This window comes from Hypanus sabinus, chromosome 17 (assembly GCF_030144855.1).
Source record: "Hypanus sabinus isolate sHypSab1 chromosome 17, sHypSab1.hap1, whole genome shotgun sequence".
Lineage (NCBI taxonomy): Eukaryota > Metazoa > Chordata > Chondrichthyes > Myliobatiformes > Dasyatidae > Hypanus > Hypanus sabinus.
Window position 1 is genome coordinate 57,542,625 of NC_082722.1, and position 20,082 is coordinate 57,562,706.

The 20,082-nt window shown below is 39.8% G+C and overlaps 1 protein-coding gene across 2 annotated transcripts in view; it reads left to right on the forward strand.

Annotated features, from left to right (window-relative positions):
* Positions 1 to 20,082, forward strand: part of gan (gigaxonin) — a 115,186-nt gene that overhangs the window by 47,091 nt on the left and 48,013 nt on the right. For both annotated transcript variants that reach the window (XM_059993140.1, XM_059993141.1), the window contains exons 8-9: positions 4,482 to 4,618; positions 9,926 to 10,060. In XM_059993140.1, the coding sequence (XP_059849123.1) occupies positions 4,482 to 4,618; positions 9,926 to 10,060 (272 nt within the window). The remainder of the gene's footprint in view (positions 1 to 4,481; positions 4,619 to 9,925; positions 10,061 to 20,082) is intronic.

A 20,082-nucleotide genomic window follows, 5' to 3' on the forward strand; every position in this document is an offset into this window, starting at 1 on the left:
ATGGTTAATTTACAGGTTGAGTCTGTGGTAAAGAAGGTAAACACAATGTTGGCATATATTTCAAGGGGAATAGAATATAAAACCAAGGAGATAATGCTGAGCCTTCTTAAGACAGTAGACAGGTCACATTTGGAGTACAGGTGGTCCCTGTTTTTCGAACATTCGCTTTACGACACCTCGCTGTTACGAAAGACCTGCGTTAGTTACCTGTTTCGCTAACAGAAGGTGTTTTCACTATTACAAGAAAAGGCAGCGCGCGCCCCGAGCAGCCAAGTTCCTCCCCTGGAACTGCATTCTAGCTAGCATTGCTTAAACACGTGCCTGTGAGCATCTGTGCTTTATGTCGATTTATTTTATGCATCCGTTAGCAAGGTGAGTTCTAAGGTATCAGAAAAGCCTAAAAGAGCTCGTAAAGGTGTGACACTTACCGTAAAACTAGACATAATTAAGCGTTTCGATTGTGGTGAACGAAGTAAGGACATTGTCCGCGCGTTGATCTGGCCTGCGCTCATCATTCGTACTACAGTATTTATACGCAGAGCAAAAGAATAGTGAAAGCTGCCTATGTTACTGTTGGTCCTGCTTGTAGCAAAGTGGTCTCTCTTAGTCGGTATCCGATAATAGATAAAGTGGAAAGTGTGTTGCTTGTGTGGATTGATAGGTGTACAAAGTGTTGTGTCCCATTAAGTTATCTTGTACTTCAGGAGAAATCAGTCTTTTTAATAAGCTGAAACAGAAATCACTGGACGATGGTGATGAAAGTGTTGAGAAAGTGGAATTTAAAGTTAGTCATGGGTGGTTTGATTGGTTTCTGAGGCGAGGGCAGCTTCATAGCTTAAAGTTTACTGGAGAGAGTGCTTCGGCTGATACTGAAGCTGCCGAAAAGTTCCCAGTAGAATTGAAGAAAATAATTATAGAAGGTAGTTATCCATATCAGCAAGTGTTTAATTGTGATGAAACTGCAATTTATTGGAAAAAATTGCTGAGCACCCCAACTCCGATGATTCAGCCTAACACACCATCATCAGTGTGCTCGCTGGCTTCCTGATTCCGGTAAGTGAAACTACACTGTACATACATTATTACTTTATGTAGGCCGTGAATTTTTATGTGTTAATTGGTATGATTTGGCAGCTTCATAGCTTAAAGGTTACTGGAGAGACTGCTTCTGCTACGTAGTGAGATTTTCACTACACTAGACAGTGCTGCAATGTACAGAAAAGCATTTCTACTTTATATAGGCTGTGTATTTATCATATTCCTGCTTTTACTATATGTTACTGTTATTTTAGGTCTTAATGTGTTATTTGGCATGATTTTGTAGATTATTTTTTGGGTCTGGGAATGCGCACAAATTTTTCCCATATTAATAAATGGTAATTGCTTATTCACTTAAGGACGTTCCAGTTTACGAGCTATTTCATAGGAACGCTCTACCTTCGGATAGTGGGGGAAACCTGTATTGGCAAGTTTTGGGCCCCATACCTCAGAAAGGATGTGTTGTTATTGGAGAGAGTCTAGAGGAGGTTCACCAGGAATGTAGGGGTTAACATATGAGGAGCATTTGGCAGCTTTGGGCCTGCACTCACTGGAATTTAGAAGAATGCGGGATGATCTCATTGAAACCTACTGAATGTTGAAAGGACTAGATAGGGTGGATATGGAGAGGATGTTTCCTCTGGTGGGGGTATTCAGAACTAGATGACACAGCCTCAAAATTGAGGTAAGGAGGAATATTTTTAGCTAGAGAATAGTAAATCTGTAGAATGCTCTGCCACAAACTGCGGGAGAGAGCAAGTTTGTAAGACAGAACAGTCAGGACATCAAAGGATATGGCGAGAAGGCAGATGTATGCGGTTGAGTGGGATCCGGGATCAGCCATGATGGAATGGCGGAGCAGACTTGATATGCTGAATGGCCTAATTCTGCTTCTATGTCTTATGGTCTTATACTCTCAATGGCCACTTAATTGGAAGAAGTATCTAATAAAGTGGCCACTGGGTGGATATTTCCAGGTCCTTGCACTTGCAGCTGGTGGAGCTCGATGGTTTGGAAGGAGCTGTCTAAGGAACCTTGGTGAATGGCTGCATTGCAGCGCATCCAGTAGAGGATACACTATGCTGCTACTGTGTGTCGGAGGCAGGGTGCCTGTCAAGTTGCCCGTTATATAGTTGCTTGATTGTTTTTGGAACTGCAATCATGTAGGCAATTAGAGAATATTCCATCACACTCCTGACTTAAGCCTTGTAGATGGTACACAGGCTTTTTGAAATAAATGAGGTAATTCACCACAAGATCCCTAAACTCTGATCTGCTCTTGTGGCCCCATTGTATATATGGCCACACCAGTTCGGTTTCTCATCAGTGGTAATCCCCAGAATATTGATGGTGAAGGATTCAGTCATGGCAATACCATTGATTATTAGGGGCTGATGATTCAATTTTCCTCTTGTTAGATCTTGATATGGTAACTGTGTAGCGTGAATGTTACTTGCTTCCTATCAACTCAGGCCTGGGCCTGGGCCTTGACCAAGTCTTGCTGCATTTGGCTGTGGACTGCTTCATTATCTGAGGAATCACAAATGGTACTAAACTTTGTGCGATCATCAACAAACATCCCTACCTCTGAAGTTTATGATTGAAGGAAGTTCACAGGTGAAGATGGTTGGCCCTAGGAAAAATGCGAAACTGTTTGTCCTCCTTGTCAGTGGTCATAACCAGGGTCACTCAAGCTGCCATCACTTAGCTGCTCTGTTTCTATATTGCATGTCCAAGAGGACAATCTATAAGTCATCACTGTTTTATTCGCAGAACTCTTTTAAATATAATAATCTTGCCTCTATGTTCATAAAAATAAGATCCATTCCCCACTCTTTACTAGGAAGATAAAGGATATTTTCAAGTCCTCTTGAATGTAATTTACTCTTGGACTCATGGGAACCTCTGGCTGTGATTTATCAAAATTAAGAATCTGGGAATGCTTTGAAAATATTGAATATGGAGCCCTAGTTTATAAAGAATAAATTGGTCGAATGAATGCACAATTTTCATATTATCTATCGATTCATCCCATCAAGCACTTTTTCCCCAGTTGTGGCAGTCTGCATTTCTGAGCAAGAGTTCTTCAGTTACTTCGGAACACATAAATGGAGTGAAGAAGTAATTCTTCCTTGTCCTTAAGACCAGTGGACTGATTGGAAGAGAAAAGTTCTCATTACATTTTATTTACACTGATATCAGTTTGAAAGCCTCTAGTTTCATTTCTGATGTGGTATTTTTTTTCCATTGATTCATTGTTCAAAGTTCAAAGTAAATTTATTATCAAAGTATATATTTGTCACCATATACAACCCTGAGATTCATTTGCTTATGGGCATACTCAATAAATCCATAATAGAATAATAACCATAATAGAATCAATGAAAGAGTGCTTCAACTTCATCCAGTGTGCATAAGACACAAACTAAGCAAATACAGAAAGAAATTATTATAATAAATTATAATGTATTTCGAGAACATGAGATGAAGAGTCCTTGAAAGTGAGTCCATAGGTTAGGGGAACATTTCAGTAAAGCAAAGCTGAGGGAAGTTATCCTCTTTAGTTCAAGAGCCAGATGGCTGAGGGGTAATAACTATTCATGTACATGGTGGTGTGCATCCTGAGGCTCTTGTACCTCCTTCCTGGCTTTACCTGTAATGCTCTGGCCGTACCACTACTTTTTGTAGGATTTTCTTTTCAAAGATATTGGTGTTTCCATACCAGACTGTGATGCAGCCAGTCAATATTCTCCCCTCTCCACACACACATCTATAGAAGTTTATCAGTGTTAGATCTCAACCCAAATCTCTACTAACTCGAAGAAAGTAGAGGCACTACAGTGCTTTCTTCCTAATTGCACTTGGATGCAGAGCCTAAGAAATTTAAAGCGGCTGACCTTTTGCACCTCTGATCTCTGATGAGTACTGGCTCATGGATCTCTGGTTTCCTTCTCCTGAAGTCAACAGTCAGCTCCCTGGTCTTGCTGATATTGAGTGAGAGGTTGTTATGTTGTTATTATGGCACCACTCAGCCAAATTTTCAATCTCCCTCCTATTCCTCCTATATGCTGATTTACTACCACCTTTGATTTGGCCAATGACAGTAGTGTTATCAGCCATCTTGAATATGGTTCAGGTTCACATATGCTTAAATTATCAAGATGGTGCAATGTCCATGAAACAACACCTTTGCAAAAATAATTCTGCATGATTTGACAATGAGCTAGAAAAATAATAAAAGTGAAGTGTGGATTTCTGGTTGTGATTCAGATATAAAATGTAATTAACATTGTCCATATTGTAGAAATACAGACATTCAGTTTTAACATTTCAGTATTCTAGAGCTGTTTGTGAAATACTCTGGAAAAAATGGCTAAGGTTGTTTGTAAATTGTGGTGAATGCTGGAAGGGTTGAATTTTCCAATTTTTTTTTGTTTCTACAGATTGGCTGCTATGCAGCTATGAAGAAAAAGATTTATGCAATGGGTGGTGGCTCATATGGAAAATTATTTGAGTCTGTTGAGTGTTATGATCCCAAGACTCAACAGTGGACGGCTATCTGCCCATTGAAAGAAAAAAGGTTAGTGTATTATTACATACCTAACTTTCTAAGTCGCTTACTGTGCACGGATTTATTTTTTGGAGAAGAATAAAGAATCAATGTTTTGGACTGAGACCCTTCATCAGGAATGATTTTGATATATCTGTTTTCAAGGGAGAAAGCAACAATACTGATTGCAACAAATTGAGCAAACTTCAAAGGAAATTTAGTCTCCTTAATATGACACTAAAGAACTTAGTGGCATTAGTAAATGAAAAGTGGAGCAATGATATGATGCAGTTGTGGTTTTCTTTTGCAATTTTTAAAACGATAGCCATTTTAAACAAATGATTGTATTGTGGAAAGTTAAACAGCAGTTAATTTCAACATCTGTACTGTGGCCCTTGGGTATTCTTTGGCTTTGTTTGCTGCAATGTTATTTTGTCGGAGGCTGCACCTGGAATTGCAAGGAACCAAGTCTTCCTGAAAACTTCATTCTGACACAATAACCACAATTACCACTCTGTTTTTAAAGATCTAAACGGCTCTGCATAACAGTTAAACATCCTGCTCTTTACTTTGATAACTTTTCAAATGATTAATACTGGTTTAACCAGTTGTTAACACATAGTTGCAGCAAACCAACTGGAAGGACTCACTAAAATTAATGTCATAAAATAACTGAGTTGTGTGACTGGAGAGAGTATTATTAACATTGGGAATTATAATGTTAAAGTCAGTGCCTCACAGTAAATCCCTTTTGGTAAAGTTTCCATTTTAATGAAATAAACACCTTTTAAATTAGAAATTTTAAAAGGCTTTTTTAAGAAGATACCTCTAAAGTACTAACACAACACAGATATAGTGCAGTTTTTATAAAATGCTTTAAAATACCTTTTAAATGTAGTATCTCGTCTGTAGTAATGACATAGCAGCATAAGAAATACAAACAGGAACAGGCCATTCATACCGTTGATCTTAGAAGCATAGAAAACCTACAGCTCAATACAGGACCTTTGGCCCACAAAGCTATGCCGAATATGTCCTTACCTGAGAAATTACCTAGTGTTACCCATAGCCCTCTTATTTTTCTGAGCTCCATATACCTGTTATTTTTCTGAGCTCCATATACCTGTCCAGGAGTCTCCTAAAAGATTCAGTCATATCCGCCTCTACCACCGTTGCTGGCAGCCCATTCCATGCAATCACCACTCTCTGCGTTTTAAAAAAACAAAACAAAAAAACACCAAAACAACAACTTACCCCTGATATCCTCTCTGTACCTACTCCCAAACACCTTAAAACTGTGCCCTCTCATGCTAGCCATTTCAGCCCTGGGAAAAAGCCTCTGACTATCCACATGATCAATGCTTCTCATCATCTTATACACCTCTATCAAGTCACCTCTTGCCCAAGTCACCTCACTCCAAGGAAAAATGGCCGAGTTCTCTCAACCTATTCTCATAAGGCATGCTCCCCAATCCAGGCAATATCCTTGTAAATCTCCTCTGCACCCTTTCTAGCTGGATATTTTATGGATTTTGAATTCAGTGAGTGACAGTATCACAGTTGCACAGTGACAGGGAAGTTCAAAAGTTCAGCACCCTCTGAGTGAATACATTTCTCACTTAAATCCTAAATATCCTTCCCCTTATGAGAATGTGGTACCTAGCTCTAACACTTCCTCTTTCAAACTACTTTACTGAGCCTTTCAGAAATGTTGAAATTTTCAATTAGGATGCCTCTCACTCTTCTGGACTTTTCAGTAGACCAAGCTTCAGTCCTTGGATCTCTCTTCATAACATGGATGTGTCATCCCAGGGGTCAGTCTAGTGCATGTGTATTTTTTTTACGTAAGAAGATGAACATTCTACACAAAAATCCAGTTATGGCTTTGTTGTGGTTTATATAATTATAATAATACATCTTTTATATTTGGATCTTCTTGCAGTGTTTGCCTTCTAAAACTTCTTGCTGTTTCGGTATTCTAGCTTTCATTGACTTTTGTACAAGGACTCCCAAATCTTTTTGAACATTAGCATTTCACAATCTCTCTTCCTCATTGACAACCAAAACTGCTGCGCACTTCGGCGATGCTCTCTCTATACCTGTGACTGTGTGGCCATCTCTATATTTGTTGGAGATACAACCATTGTTGGCAGAATCTCAGATGGAGACGAGAGAACATACAGAAATGAAATACACCTGTTAGTTGAGTGGTGTAGCAGCAACAACTTTGCACTCAACGTCAGTAAGACCAAAGAGCTGATTGTGGACTTCAGAAAGGGTAGGATGAGGGAACGCAACCCAATCCTCATAGAGGGATCAGAAGTGGAGACGGGTGAACAATTTCAAGTTCCTGGGTTTCAAAATGTCTGAGGATCTAACTTGGTCCCAACATATTGATGTAGCTATAAAGAAGGCAAGGCAACAGCAAATCATTAGGAATTTGAGGAAATCTGGTTTGTCACTTGAAACACTCAAAAACTTCTACAGAGAGCATTCTGGCAGGCTGCATCGTTGTCTGGCATGGAGGGTGGGGAGAGCTACTGCATAGGATCGAAAGAAGCTACAGATTGTTGTAAAATTAGCTCAATCTTGGTAAACCTCAGAAAGGCAGTGTGTGTTATAAGGACCCCATTACTCAGGACATGCCCTCTTCTCATTGTTACTTTCAGGAAGGAGGTACAGAAGTCTGAAGGCACACACTCAGCGATTCAGAAACAGCTTCTTCCCCTCTGCCATCTAATTCCTACATGGACATTGAACTCATGAATAATACCTCACTTTTATTATTTATGTTTTTCTACTATTTTTAATTTAATTATTTAATATACATACATATTGTATTTGATTTACTTTTTAAATTTTTCTATATTATCATGCATTGATGCGTTGCAATGCTGCTACAAAGTTAACAAATTTCACAGCATACACTGGTGATAATAAACCTGATTCTGATTCTAATTCTATTCTCACCATTTTTTTAAAAGCCACTCAGCATTTTTGATTTTTTTTTTCCCGGTAAGGTGGATGTCATCACTTTTTTTCCAGATTGCACTTCACCTAACCATGTAATTGACTACTCAGTCAGTGGTCTACAACCTACTGAAGCCTTTCAATCCTCATTAGTACTCACATTCTGCCCTAGTCTTGTGTTATCAGCAAACTTGGAGAAGTTACATTTAGGACACTTAGTCGAATTGTTAATAATGATTTTAAATAGATGGGGCTAACAATTCCTTTGATAAGCCACTAGTCACATCCAGCAAACCTGATAAGTTTATTCCTACTCTGTTTTATATCTATTAACCAATTCTTAATTATCCTGGCATATTGCTTCCAATTTCATGTGTTCAGTCCTTTTTGGCAGCCTACTGTGAGGAATTTCATCAAAGATACAATTGTGTGGAAGTGAATATGCAGAGGCCTCATATCTGCTGATTCGACATATTTACACCATTCCTCAAATAATTCAAAAATTAATCAAACATTATTTATCATAAATTTATGTTACCTGTCAAATCATGATTTCCCTTAACATCAACTCGTTAAGTGGTTTGGGACAGAAATCCTCAGTTGCAGTATTGGACTTGTTAGCTTCAGTTCTGCAACTAATGCTTTATTAGAATAACATGATTATAAAGTCTGAATAAATTGGTAATGGATATTCAGCAATTTTTAATTGGTTAATTTGTGATTTTTTTTTCTGTTTTGCAGGTAAAACATTAATTAGCTAATTTTAGTGTAGTACTAAATATTCTGCTCCAAATAAAAGCCATTTAGAAGCCACTGAGACCATCAGTTCTAAGACAGTAGACATTTTGACCTGATCACTGAAGTAGACCTGTAATCATTTTTCTGCATTTGCCATTTTAAAATTGGTATTAAATAATTCAGATTGCTGTTAAGAGCTGAATAGTATGAATCCTAAATGTACATTAATTGATAAATATTCCGTTAGTAATGTTTTTAGATAAACAACCAAGTGTGAGGACAAGGGGAAACAAAAACCTCAAGTTTGGGCTTCTCTGTTTACAGTGGATCTTGCAGCACTGGCAAATCCCATTTAATGATAAAATTATTTTGGATGCTCTCTATTTTCAGAAAAACTGCATCTATATAAGGTACCCCATGCAAGGCTTATTGAGAAAGTAAGGAGGCATGGGATCCAAGGAGACATTGCTTTGTGGATCCAGAACTGTCTTGCCCACAGAAGGCAAAGAGTGGTTGTAGATGGGTCATATCCTGCATGGAGGTCAGTCACCAGTGGAGTGCCTCAGGGATCTGTACTGGGACCCTTACTCTTTGTGATTTTTATAAATGATCTGGATGAGGAAGTGGAGGGATGGGTTAGTAAGTTTGCTGATGACACAAAGTTTGGAGGTGTAGTGGATAGTGTGGAGGGTTGTCAGAGGTTACAGTGGGACATTGATAGGATGCAAAAACTGGGCTGAGAAGTGGCAGATGGAGTTCAACCCAGATAAGTGTGAAGTGGGTCACTTTGGTAGGTCAAATATGATGACAGAATATAGTATTAATGGTAAGACTCTTGGCAGTGTGGAGGATCAGAGGGATCTTGGGGTCGGAGACCATAGGACACTCAAAGCAGCTGCGCAGGTTATTTCTGTGGTTAAGAAGGCGTATAGTGTATTGGCCTTCATCAATCGTGGAATTGAATTTAGGAGCTGAGAGGTAATGTTGCAGCTATATAGGACCTTGGTCTGACCCCACTTGGAGTACTGTGCTCAGTTCTGGTCGCCTCACGACAGGAAGGATGTGGAAACCATAGAAAGGGTGCAGAGGATGTTGCCTGGTTGGGGATCATGCCTTATGAGAATAGGTTGAGTGAACTCGGCCTTTTCTCCTTGGAGTGACAGAGGATGAGCGGTGACCTGATAGAGGTGTATAAGATGATGAGAGGTATTGATAGTGTGGATAATCAGAGGCTTTTTCCCAGGGCTGAAATGGCTGCCACAAGAGGACACAGGTCTAAGGTGCTGGGGAGTAGGTACAGAGGAGGTGTCAGAGGTAAGTTTTTTACGCAGAGAGTGGTAAGTGCGTGGAATGAGCTGCCGGCAACGGTGGTGGAGGCGGATATGATAGGGTCTTTTAAGAGGCTTTTGGATAGGTACATGGGGCTTAGAAAAATGGAGGGCTATGGGTAAGCCTAGTTATCTCTAAGGTAGGGACATGCTCAGCACAACTTTGTGGGCCGAAGGGCCTGTATTACGCTGTAGGTTTTCTATGTTTCTATATCTATTAATAGAACTAGTTGTTCAAAATGTTATTTCCTATGTTGCCTAAGTGCATTAAAATTATTTGTAATTTGATGTTTCTTCATAGGTTTGGTGCAGTAGCATGTGGTGTCGGCTTGGAGCTTTACGTTTTTGGCGGAGTCCGTAGTCGTGAAGGTGCCACTGCAGAAAACAGTGAGATGGTGACCTGCAAATCAGAATTTTATCATGATCATTTCAAAAGGTAATGTAAAGCAAAATCCTACTCAGAGCTGAACTGACCTCAATAGACCCAGAATATTATTAGAAAATGTTTTCATCGATGACTTAGATTTTTAAGTTACGTCTTTCTGGTTATGTAAATCAATACTTAAGAGTCATGAATTGTCGCTTTCAAATGAAGGCTTAAGTGTTGCAAGTTTTTTTTGTATCTGATGGTAAGAGGTAAAACTACTGATGCCTCTTGATATATAGTGACCAACAGCAGTGAATTTAAATTGCATCATAGCAGCTGGCAAGGTAGAACATTTTTTGTAGTTTATTGTTGTTTTTAAGTGAATTCTACAGCAAACTACCTTGTTAATTAACACAATTGCAAAAATGAGTTATTTGTGTTAGATGGTTTGTTGCTAAATGAAGGTCCATTGAAAAGGACAATTGTTTCTTTTTCGAAAAGTAAAGCAAGCTCTGTAAGAATTAAGTCTGCATTTATTTAACACCTGGACTGCTCAACATTCTTTGTGTCAAGCCAGCTTATCATGAAAAGTAATTGTTGGTAGAAAAGGTAGGCAGTTTCTGCATAACAGTATTGCAGTAATGCGAAAGTGGGATAACTTAACAGTTAATCCATTGTTAATTAAAGGAGGGATATTTATCTGACCACGGAAAGACTTGCTGCTTCCTTTCAAATGATGACTAGCTACTTTTACATGGTTAAACCAATGAACCACTGGCTATTTTATCTAAAAGATGACTCTGCATTCCTTCAGTACTGGGTTTTGTTTAAATTGTATGAATCTTAGAAATGATGTTTTCCTAATGTATTTAAAATATTATGACTTGTTGAATCAAGTTAACAGCTTCAGGTACTAATTTTTACTACAGGCTTAAAAGAGAACATTTTTTAATATTTTCATGAGTCAATAATCTCATATATTTGCTCCCTGTCCCAGGATGAATGAAATTTCAACTTGGGCATCTGTTTCTTATATTTATCAAAGTTTTGTCCATTTGGTAATTGTATCTCAGGTCTGTATTAATAAATACTGCATTAAAGTTAAAAGTGCAACAAATTTTAAAAACTAAATATTGTTGGAAATCAAAATTACAACCTTGTCAAGCCTGCACCAGATGTGAAGAATAAATAGTGAATAGTTTGAGTTTATGACCAGGCATTAGCATTGGAAATAGAGTTATAGTAAGTTTAAGCAAGTGCAGTGTTTGGATAGGGACTATGTTTTCGCACCAAAGAATGAACTGTATGTGTTGTGACTGGGCAGAGTACACAAATGTGATAATAGGATGATGGTACAAAGTTAAATAAGAAAATAATGAGGTAAGAAATATCAAAGATGTGATTTAGAATAGCAATTTCATTGCTAATGGTTATTGTCCAAAACAAACTAGGCAATAGTTGTATGTGAAATAATCATGTTCTGAGTTCAAACAACGACACAAACTGCTCAGTGGTCTGTCTCTGAGTTTGAGCTTTAAGGTATCATTTGTACTCTTCTTCCTTTCTGTCGTTTGCCTTCTACACAATTCTAATGAATCACATATTTAGAAGAAGCTCCTCATAATTTGATTAGACATTTTACAGCCTTCCAAACTCAAGCATTTCATACTATAAATGCACTCTATTTTTCGACAGTAAGTGTTGGTGATAATTTTCCCTATTTCTATTAGCTTTCATCCAGATCTATCCTTTATTCTTTACTTGCCCATCGTCATTTCTTTTTGTAATGCTTGTTGTTCCTTTAGTGATTTGATCTCTTCTGTCTTCACATGAGTAATGTCTGCTATTCTAACCTGTGTTCTTTATCTATGGGCCTGTATTTACTGAAAACCTGACATCTTTCCCAGATCAATTGATAGGAAAATGACTGAAATATCAATATTGTTTCTCTTTCCAAATACTGTGCAATTTTCATAGTACTTACAAACTGTTCTGCATGCATTGAAAATTCATCTATTTAAATAGAAAGAAATTTATTTTACCCATAACCAAAGGAGCTGTGTGTGGGTGGGTGCGTGCGTGCGTGCGCGTGTGTGTGCACGCACACACGTTCTGTCTTACACAACTGATATGTATGCCCTCATTGTAAGTACTGAATTTTATTTTGCTACATCTTAATGGTTTCTGTGAAGGGAAATCTTGCCTGACAAATCTGCTAGAGCTCTTCGAGGAATTAACAAGCAAGGTGGACAAAGGAAAGGCAGTGGATGTCATTTATTTGGATTATCTGAATGCTTTTGATATGGCGCCACACATGAAGAAGGACGTGGAAACCATAGAAAGGGTGCAGAGGAGATTTACAAGGGTGTTGTCTGGATTGGGGAGCATGCCTTTTGAGAATAGCTTGATTAAACTCGGCCTTTTCTCCTTGGAGTGACAGAGGAAGAGAGGTGACCTGATAGAGGTGTACAGGATAATGAGAGGCATTGATTGTGTGGATAGTCAGAGGCTTTTCCCCAGGACTGAAATGGCTAGCACAAGAGGGTATAATTGTAAGGTGCTTGGAAGTAGGTACAGAGGAGATGTCGGGTAAGTGTTTTTTTACACAGAGAATGGTGAGTGCGTGGAATGGGCTGCTGGCAGCAGTGGTGAAGGTGGATGTGATAGGGTCTTTTAAGAGAATCCTGAATGGCTGCATGGAGCTTAGAAAAATAGAGGGTTATGGGTAAAGGCTGAGTTGCTCTAAGGTAGGGACATGTTCGGCACAGTTTTGTGGGCCGAAGGGCCTGTATTGTGCTGTATGCTTTCTGTGTTTTTCTAAAGGCCAAAGCTGATTACCGAAGATTCAGTAAAGAAATATAAACTTAAAACATTAGCCCTAAGGTAAGAGGCAAATGGAGTAAATGAGAAAAGATTAGCTGCTGACATGAGGAGAAATTGCAGATTGTTCTACATGCATGTGAGTAGTACAACAGTATCACATGGACTACCATAGAGAGTGCAGAGGAGATTTGCAAGGATGTTGCCTGGATTAGAGAGTGTACCTTATGAGAATAGGTTAAGTGAACTTGACCTTTTCTCCTTGTAGTGGTGACCTGATAGAAGTGTGTAAGATGATGATGTGGATATTGATGATGATTGATCATGTGGATAGACAGAGGCTTTTTCCCAGGGCTGAAATGGCTAACATGAGGGGGCATAGTTTTAAGGGGCTTGGAAATAGGTACCGAGGGGATGTCAGGGGTAAGATTTTCACACAGAGAGTGGGGGGGGGTGCGTGGAACGGACTGGCGGCGATGGAAGCAGATACAATAGGGTCTTTTAAGACCCTCTTAGATAGGGACATGGAGCTTAGAAAAATAGAGGGCTATGTGCAAGAGAAATTCTAGGCAGTTTCTAGAGTAGGTTACATAGTTCGCACAACGTTGTGGTCCGAAGAGCTTGTAATGTGCTGCAGACTTTGTTCTACGGACATACAGGCTCTATCCAAGAGAGATATGGGAACTTCCATATGGTTACTGAGAGCATTGAGTGCCTTGTATCTGTATTCTAGAAAGAGTTCTTCCAGGATAATAATGAAAGAGAAAAAACTTTAATACAGATTCAGAATGAGATTCTGAATCGGATGTATTATCGCCAGCATATGTCATTAAACTTGTTAACTTTTAGGGGAGAAATATAAGGAAGTACATGATAAATATAGAGAAAAAAATTAACATTTATATACTCACCCGCCCCCCCCCCGAAGTTTTCACGTTTTATTGTTTTACAACATTGAATCACAGTGGATTTAATTTGACTCTTTTTGGCACTAATCAACAGAAAAAGACTCTTTTGTGTCAAAGTGAAAACAGATCTCTACAAAGTGATCTAAGTTAATTACAAATATAAAACACAACATAATTGATTGCATAAATACTCATCCCCTTCAAGTCAGTATTTAGTAGATGCACCTTTGGCAGCAGTTACAGCCTTGCGGATAAGGCTCTATTAGCTTTGCGCATCTGAACACTGCGGTTTTTCCCCATTCTTTAAAATACTGCTCAAGCTTGGTCAGATTGCATGGGGATCGTGAGTGAACAAACCTTTGAATTGAATTGACGTTATTTTTTACATCCTTCACATACAAGAGTAAAAATCTTTGTTATATCTCCATCTAAATGTGCAATCATAGTAATTTATAATAGAACAGTCAATGTAACATAGAAATGCTTTCAAATCAGCGTGAGTTAATCAGTCTGACGGCCTGGTGGAAGAAGCTGTCCCACAACCTGTTGGTCCTGACTTTTATGCTGCGGTACTGTTTCCCGGATGGTAGCAGCTGGAATATATTGTGGTTGGGGTGACTCAGGTCCCCAATGATCCTTCAAGCCCTTTTCTCACACCTGTCGTCGTTAAATGTCCTGAATCATGGGAAGTTCACAACTACAGATGTGCTGGGCTGTCCACACCACTCTCTGCAGAGTCCTGTGATTAAGGGAGGTACAGTTCCCATACCAAGCAGTGGTGCAGCCAGTCAGGATGCTCTCAGTTGTGCTCCTGTAGAAAGGATTTGGGGAGCCATACAAAACTTCCTCGTCATCTGAGGTGAAAGGGGCACCGGTGTGTGCAGACCAAGTGAGATCCTCTGTGATGTGGATGCCGATGAACTTAAAGCTGTTTACCCTCTCATCCCCAGATCCATTGATGTCAGTAGGGGTTAGCCCATCTCCATTCCTCCTATAATCCACAACCTGCCCCTTTGTTTGTGCGCCATTGAAGGAGAGGATGTTTTCTTGATACCACTGTGTCAGAGAGATGACTTCTTCCCTGTAGGCCATCCCGTTATCATTCGAGATTAGGCCAATCGATGTAGTGTTGTTGGCAAATTTAATTAGCAGATTAGAGCTGTGGGTGGTGACACAAATGTCCAGCCGCAAGTTCTGAATTGGATTGAGGTCTGGTCTCTGATTTGGCCACTCCAGGACATTAACTTTGCTGTTTTTAAGCCATTCCTGTGTAGCTTTAGCTTTATGCTTGGGAGTTATTTTCTTGCTGGCAAACAAATCATCTGCCAAGTCACAGTTCTCTTACAGGCAGCATCAAGTTTTTTTCCAGGGTTTCCCTGTATTTGGCTGCATTCATCTTGTACCTTCACAAGCCTTCCAGGGCCTATTGCAGTGAAGCATCCCCACAGCATGATGTAGCTACCAACATGCTTCACAGTAGGAATGGTGTGTTTTTGATGATGTGCTGTGTTTGGCTTATGCCAAATATATCATTTAGTCTGATGGCCAAAATGCTCAGTTTTGGTTTGATCAGACCATAGCACTTTCTTCCAGCTGACTTCAGAGTCACCCACGTGCTTCCGGCAAACTCTAGCTGAGATTTCATGAGAGTTTTTTTTCCAACAGTGACTTTCTCTTTGTCTCCCTACCATCAAGCTGTATTTTGTGATGCACCCAGGCATCACTTTCTTGATGATTGACTTAAGTGTACTCCAAGTATTAATGGAGAAATTAATGGTAGGGGACATGGAGATGGAGGAAACGCTGAACAAATATTTTGTATCAGTTTTTACAGTAGAGGACACTCAAAATATCCCAACACTGGATAAACAGGGGGCTCTAGGGGGAGAGAAGCTAACTATGATTCAAATCACCAAGGAAATGGTACTTGATAAATTAATGGGACTGAAGGTGGATAAATCCCCTGGACCAGATGGCTTGCATCCTAGGGTCTTAAGGGAAGTGGCAGTTGGGATTGTGGATGCATTAGTGATAATTTTTCAAAACTCGCTGGACTCGGCAATGGTCCCAGCAGATTGGAAAAATGCTAATGTAACTCCTTTATTTAAGAAGGGCAATAGACAGAAGGCTGGGAATTATAGGCCAGTTAGCCTAACATCTGTGGTTGGCAAAATGTTGGAATTGATAATTAAGGAAACAGTAATGGGGCATTTGGATAAACATAGCTTAATAGGACAAAGTCAGCATGGCTTTACAAAAGGGAAGTCATGTTTGACAAATTTGTTGGAGTTCTTTGAGGACATAACATATAGGGTAGATAAAGGGGAACCAGTGGATGTGGTGTATTTGGACTTCCAAAAGGCATTTGACAGGGTGCCACACCAAAGATTATTACTTAAAGTAAAAAATCATGGGATTTGGGATAATACTCTGGCATGGGTGGAGGATTGGCTTTCTAACAGAAAACAGAGAGTTGGGATAAATGGTTTATTCTCAGACTGGCAGTTGGTGACTAGTGGTGTTCCGCAGGGGTCGGTTTTGGGACCCCAACTCTTTACAATCTATATTAATGATTTGGAGAAAGGGACTAAGTGCAACGTATCGAAGTTTGCTGATGACACAAAGATGGGAGGGAGTGTAATGGAGGACATTGAAACCCTGCAGGGGGACATAGATAGGCTGAGTGATTGGGCAGTCATTTGGCAGATGAAATATAATACTGACAAATGTGAGGTCTTGCATTTTGGCAGGAAAAATAATAGAGCAAGTTATTATCTAAATGGGGAGAAACTGGAAAGTGCTTCTGTGCAAAGGGATCTGGGGGTCCTGGTGCAGGAAACACAAAAAGTTAGTATGCAAGTGCAGCGGGTGGTCAAGAAGGCCAATGGAATGCTGGCTTTTATTGCTAGGGGGATGGAGTATAAGAACAGGGAGGTCTTACTGCAGTTGTACCGGGTATTGGTGAGACCACACCTGGAGTACTGCGTGCAGTTCTGGTGTCCATATTTAAGAAAGGACATACTGGCTCTCGAGGCAGTGCAGAGAAGGTTCACTAGGTTAATTCCGGGGATGGGTGGGTTGATGTATGATGAGAGGTTGAGTAGATTGGGACTCTACTCATTGGAGTTCTGAAGAATGAGAGGCGATCTTATTGAAACATATAAGATTGTGAAGGGGCTTGATCGGGTGGATGCGGGGAGAATGTTCCCAATGATGGGTGAAACAAGGACTAGGGGGCATAATCTTAAAATAAAGGGATGCCGTTCCAGGACTGAGATGAGGAGAAATTTCTTCACTCAGAGGGTAGCGGGGCTGTGGAATTTACTGCCCCAGAGAGCTGCGGAAGCTACTACACTCAATAAATTCAAAACGGAGATAGACATTTTCCTGGATAAAAATGGCATTATGGGATACGGTGAGCAAGCAGGTAAGTGGACGTGAGGCTAGGTTTAGATCAGCCATGTGATCTCCTGGGCCAGTTTTCGATAGCCTGGATGGGTCGGAGAGGAATTTTCCAGTTCTTTTCTCCTCAATTGGCAAATCGTTTTTTTTTCCCCGGGTGATCACATGGGTTTGGGCGAGATGAATAATAAAATAAAATGGGCGGCATGCTGCCCTGTTGGTTGGCACTGTTGCCTTGTGGGATTTGGTGAAAACTAGAGTTAAGATTGGATCAGCCATGATCTTGTTGAATGGCGGAGCAGGCTTGAGGGGCCGATTGGCCTACTCCTGCTCCTATCTCTTATGTTCTTATTGTTCAGTGACTTGGAAATTCTCTTGTTTCCATCTCCCGACTTGTGCTTTTCAATAACCTTTTCGCCGAGTTGCTTGGAGTATTCTTTTATCTTCATGGTGTATTTTTTTCCAGGATACTGACGCACCAGCAGTTAACCTTCCAGATATAGGTGTATTTGAATTGAATTGACTTTATTACATACGTCCTTCATATACATGTGGAGTAAAAATTTTTATGTTACGTCTCTGTCTAAATGTGCTTATAATAAATAATATGTACAACAGGATAGTCAGTGTAACATAGAAATACAGATGTGTCAGCATGAATTAATCAGTCTGATGGCCTGATGGAAGAAACTGTCCAGGAGCCTGTTTGTCCTGGCTTTTATGCTGCGTTACCGTTTCTTTGATGGTAATAGCTGAAGCAGTTTGTGGTTGGGGTGACTCAGGTCCCCAGTGATCCTTCAGGCCCCTTTTTATATCCCTGTCTTTGTAAATGTCCTGAATACTGGGAAGTTCACCTCTACAGATGTGCTGGGCTGTCCATACCACTTTCTGCAGAGTCTTGCGATTGAGGGAAGTACAGTTTCCGTGCCAGTCAGGATGCTCTCAATTGTGCCCCTGTGGAAATTCTTAAAAATTAGGGGACCATACCAAACTTTTTCAGCAGTCAGAGGTGAAAGAGACACTGGTGTGCCTTTTTCACCACGCAGACGGTATGTACAGACCACGAGATCCTTGGTAATGTTTATTCTGAGGAACTTAAAGCTGTTCATCTTCTCCACCCCAGATCCACAATCAATTTTACTACAATCAGTTGAAACACCTTGACTGTGCACTGGTCTCCAAAAACAGATCTCCATTTAACAAATTATGTGACTTTTAAAACCACCTGGCTGTACCAGTAATGATTTGGTGCTTCTTATTAAAGGGGGTGAATCCTTAAGCAATCAGTTATTTTGTGTTTTATATTTGTATTTAATTTAGATCACTTTGTAGAGATCTGTTTTCACTTTGACACAAGAGTCTATTTCCGTGCAAAAAACATAGAAGTTTAAAAAATGTAGTGAGGTAGTGTTCATATGTTCAACGTCCATTTAAAAATTGGATGGCAGAGGGGAAGAAGCCATTCCTGAATCACTGAGTGTGTGCCTTCAGGCTTCTTTACCTCCTTCCAGATGGTAACAGTGTGAAGAGGGCATGTCTTGGGGGTGGGGATCCTTAATGATGTGTGCCATCTTCCTAAGGCATCGCTCCTTGAAGATATCAGAGGCCAGTACCAATGATGGAGCTGACTAATTTTAATGTTTCTGCAACTTATTTTGATGTTGTACCTTAGCCCCCCTCCCCTTACCTGACAGAATGCTCTCCACAGTACATTTGTAGAAGTTTTCAAGTGTCTTAGTTGACAAAAGAAATCTCCTCAAACTCCTAATGAAATATAGCCGCTGTCATGCCTTTATAGGAGTGCTGATATGTTGCATCCAGGTTAGGTCATTTATAAATGCATTTAAAATTGATAGAATGAAGGTGTTAGAAACAGTTGGCTGAATTTGAGAGTAAATACATAGGTTGCATCTAGGATTCTGAGGAAATTGCAGGGACGCTGATAGAACCTTTCAATGCTCTTTGGATGCAAGAGTAGTGCCAGAGTTTTAAATGCCTGTTCCCTTGTTTTGTAACTATGCCCTCTTGTTTATGGCATTCCCACTAGTACTCTTTTCTGTAGATGCTGGCTGGCTTGCTGAGTACCTCTAGCATTTTGTGTGTGTTGCTTGGATTTCCAGGAGTCATTTTGTGCAAATTTGCTCTTGTTTGTAATTAGATTCCTCCAAACTCTACTCCATTTAGATAATTATTTATTATTTCGTTTTACCAAAGTGCGTGATCTTGCACTTCCCTTCATGAAGGTTATTTGTCAGATTTTTTGCTGGAAGGCTGCTTGGCTTCCTAACCGTTTACAGTGCCTAAATATTAATTATACTGAATATTAATGTATTACGGTTCCTTCCTGAAGAAGGGAGATGGCTCAAAATGTCTACTGCCTATTCACTTACATAGATGCTGCCTGATCTACTGAGTTCCTCCAGCATTTTGTGTTTGTTGCTTTGGATTTCCAGCATTGTAGAATTTCTCGTGTTTATTAACTGAATATTTACTTTCAGTGACTCGTGTACAAGACACTTGCAACAGTGAGAGCAGACCTGGCATGAGAACCCACCTATTGGTCTTCATGCAGTATATCTCATGTTTGTGGTAGCTGTGGAAAAAATTAGCCTGAAGATGTATTGTTCATTAGACCATTCCAGAATGGATGTAGTGTCTCTGAAGCCTCCTTAGATATATGCTCTTCTGGAATGTGCACATCTTTATCTGTTGTTCAATTGATGTCATTTCCATAATAATACCTCCAGTAATGGAATGGTTCTTTGGTGCTATACCTGAAGTACCCATGGGATGACTCTAAGCAGATAAATGTTGGAGAAAACAGTTTATTTTAGGCCTTCTCTGCACTTTACAAAATGTTTGAGTAGTCTGCAGCGAGTCTGAAGCTGTCTACTCATGTCTTTCGATGTTAGAAGAGAAATTAGCAAGGACAATACCTTTCTCTTAAATTTTAGTAAAATG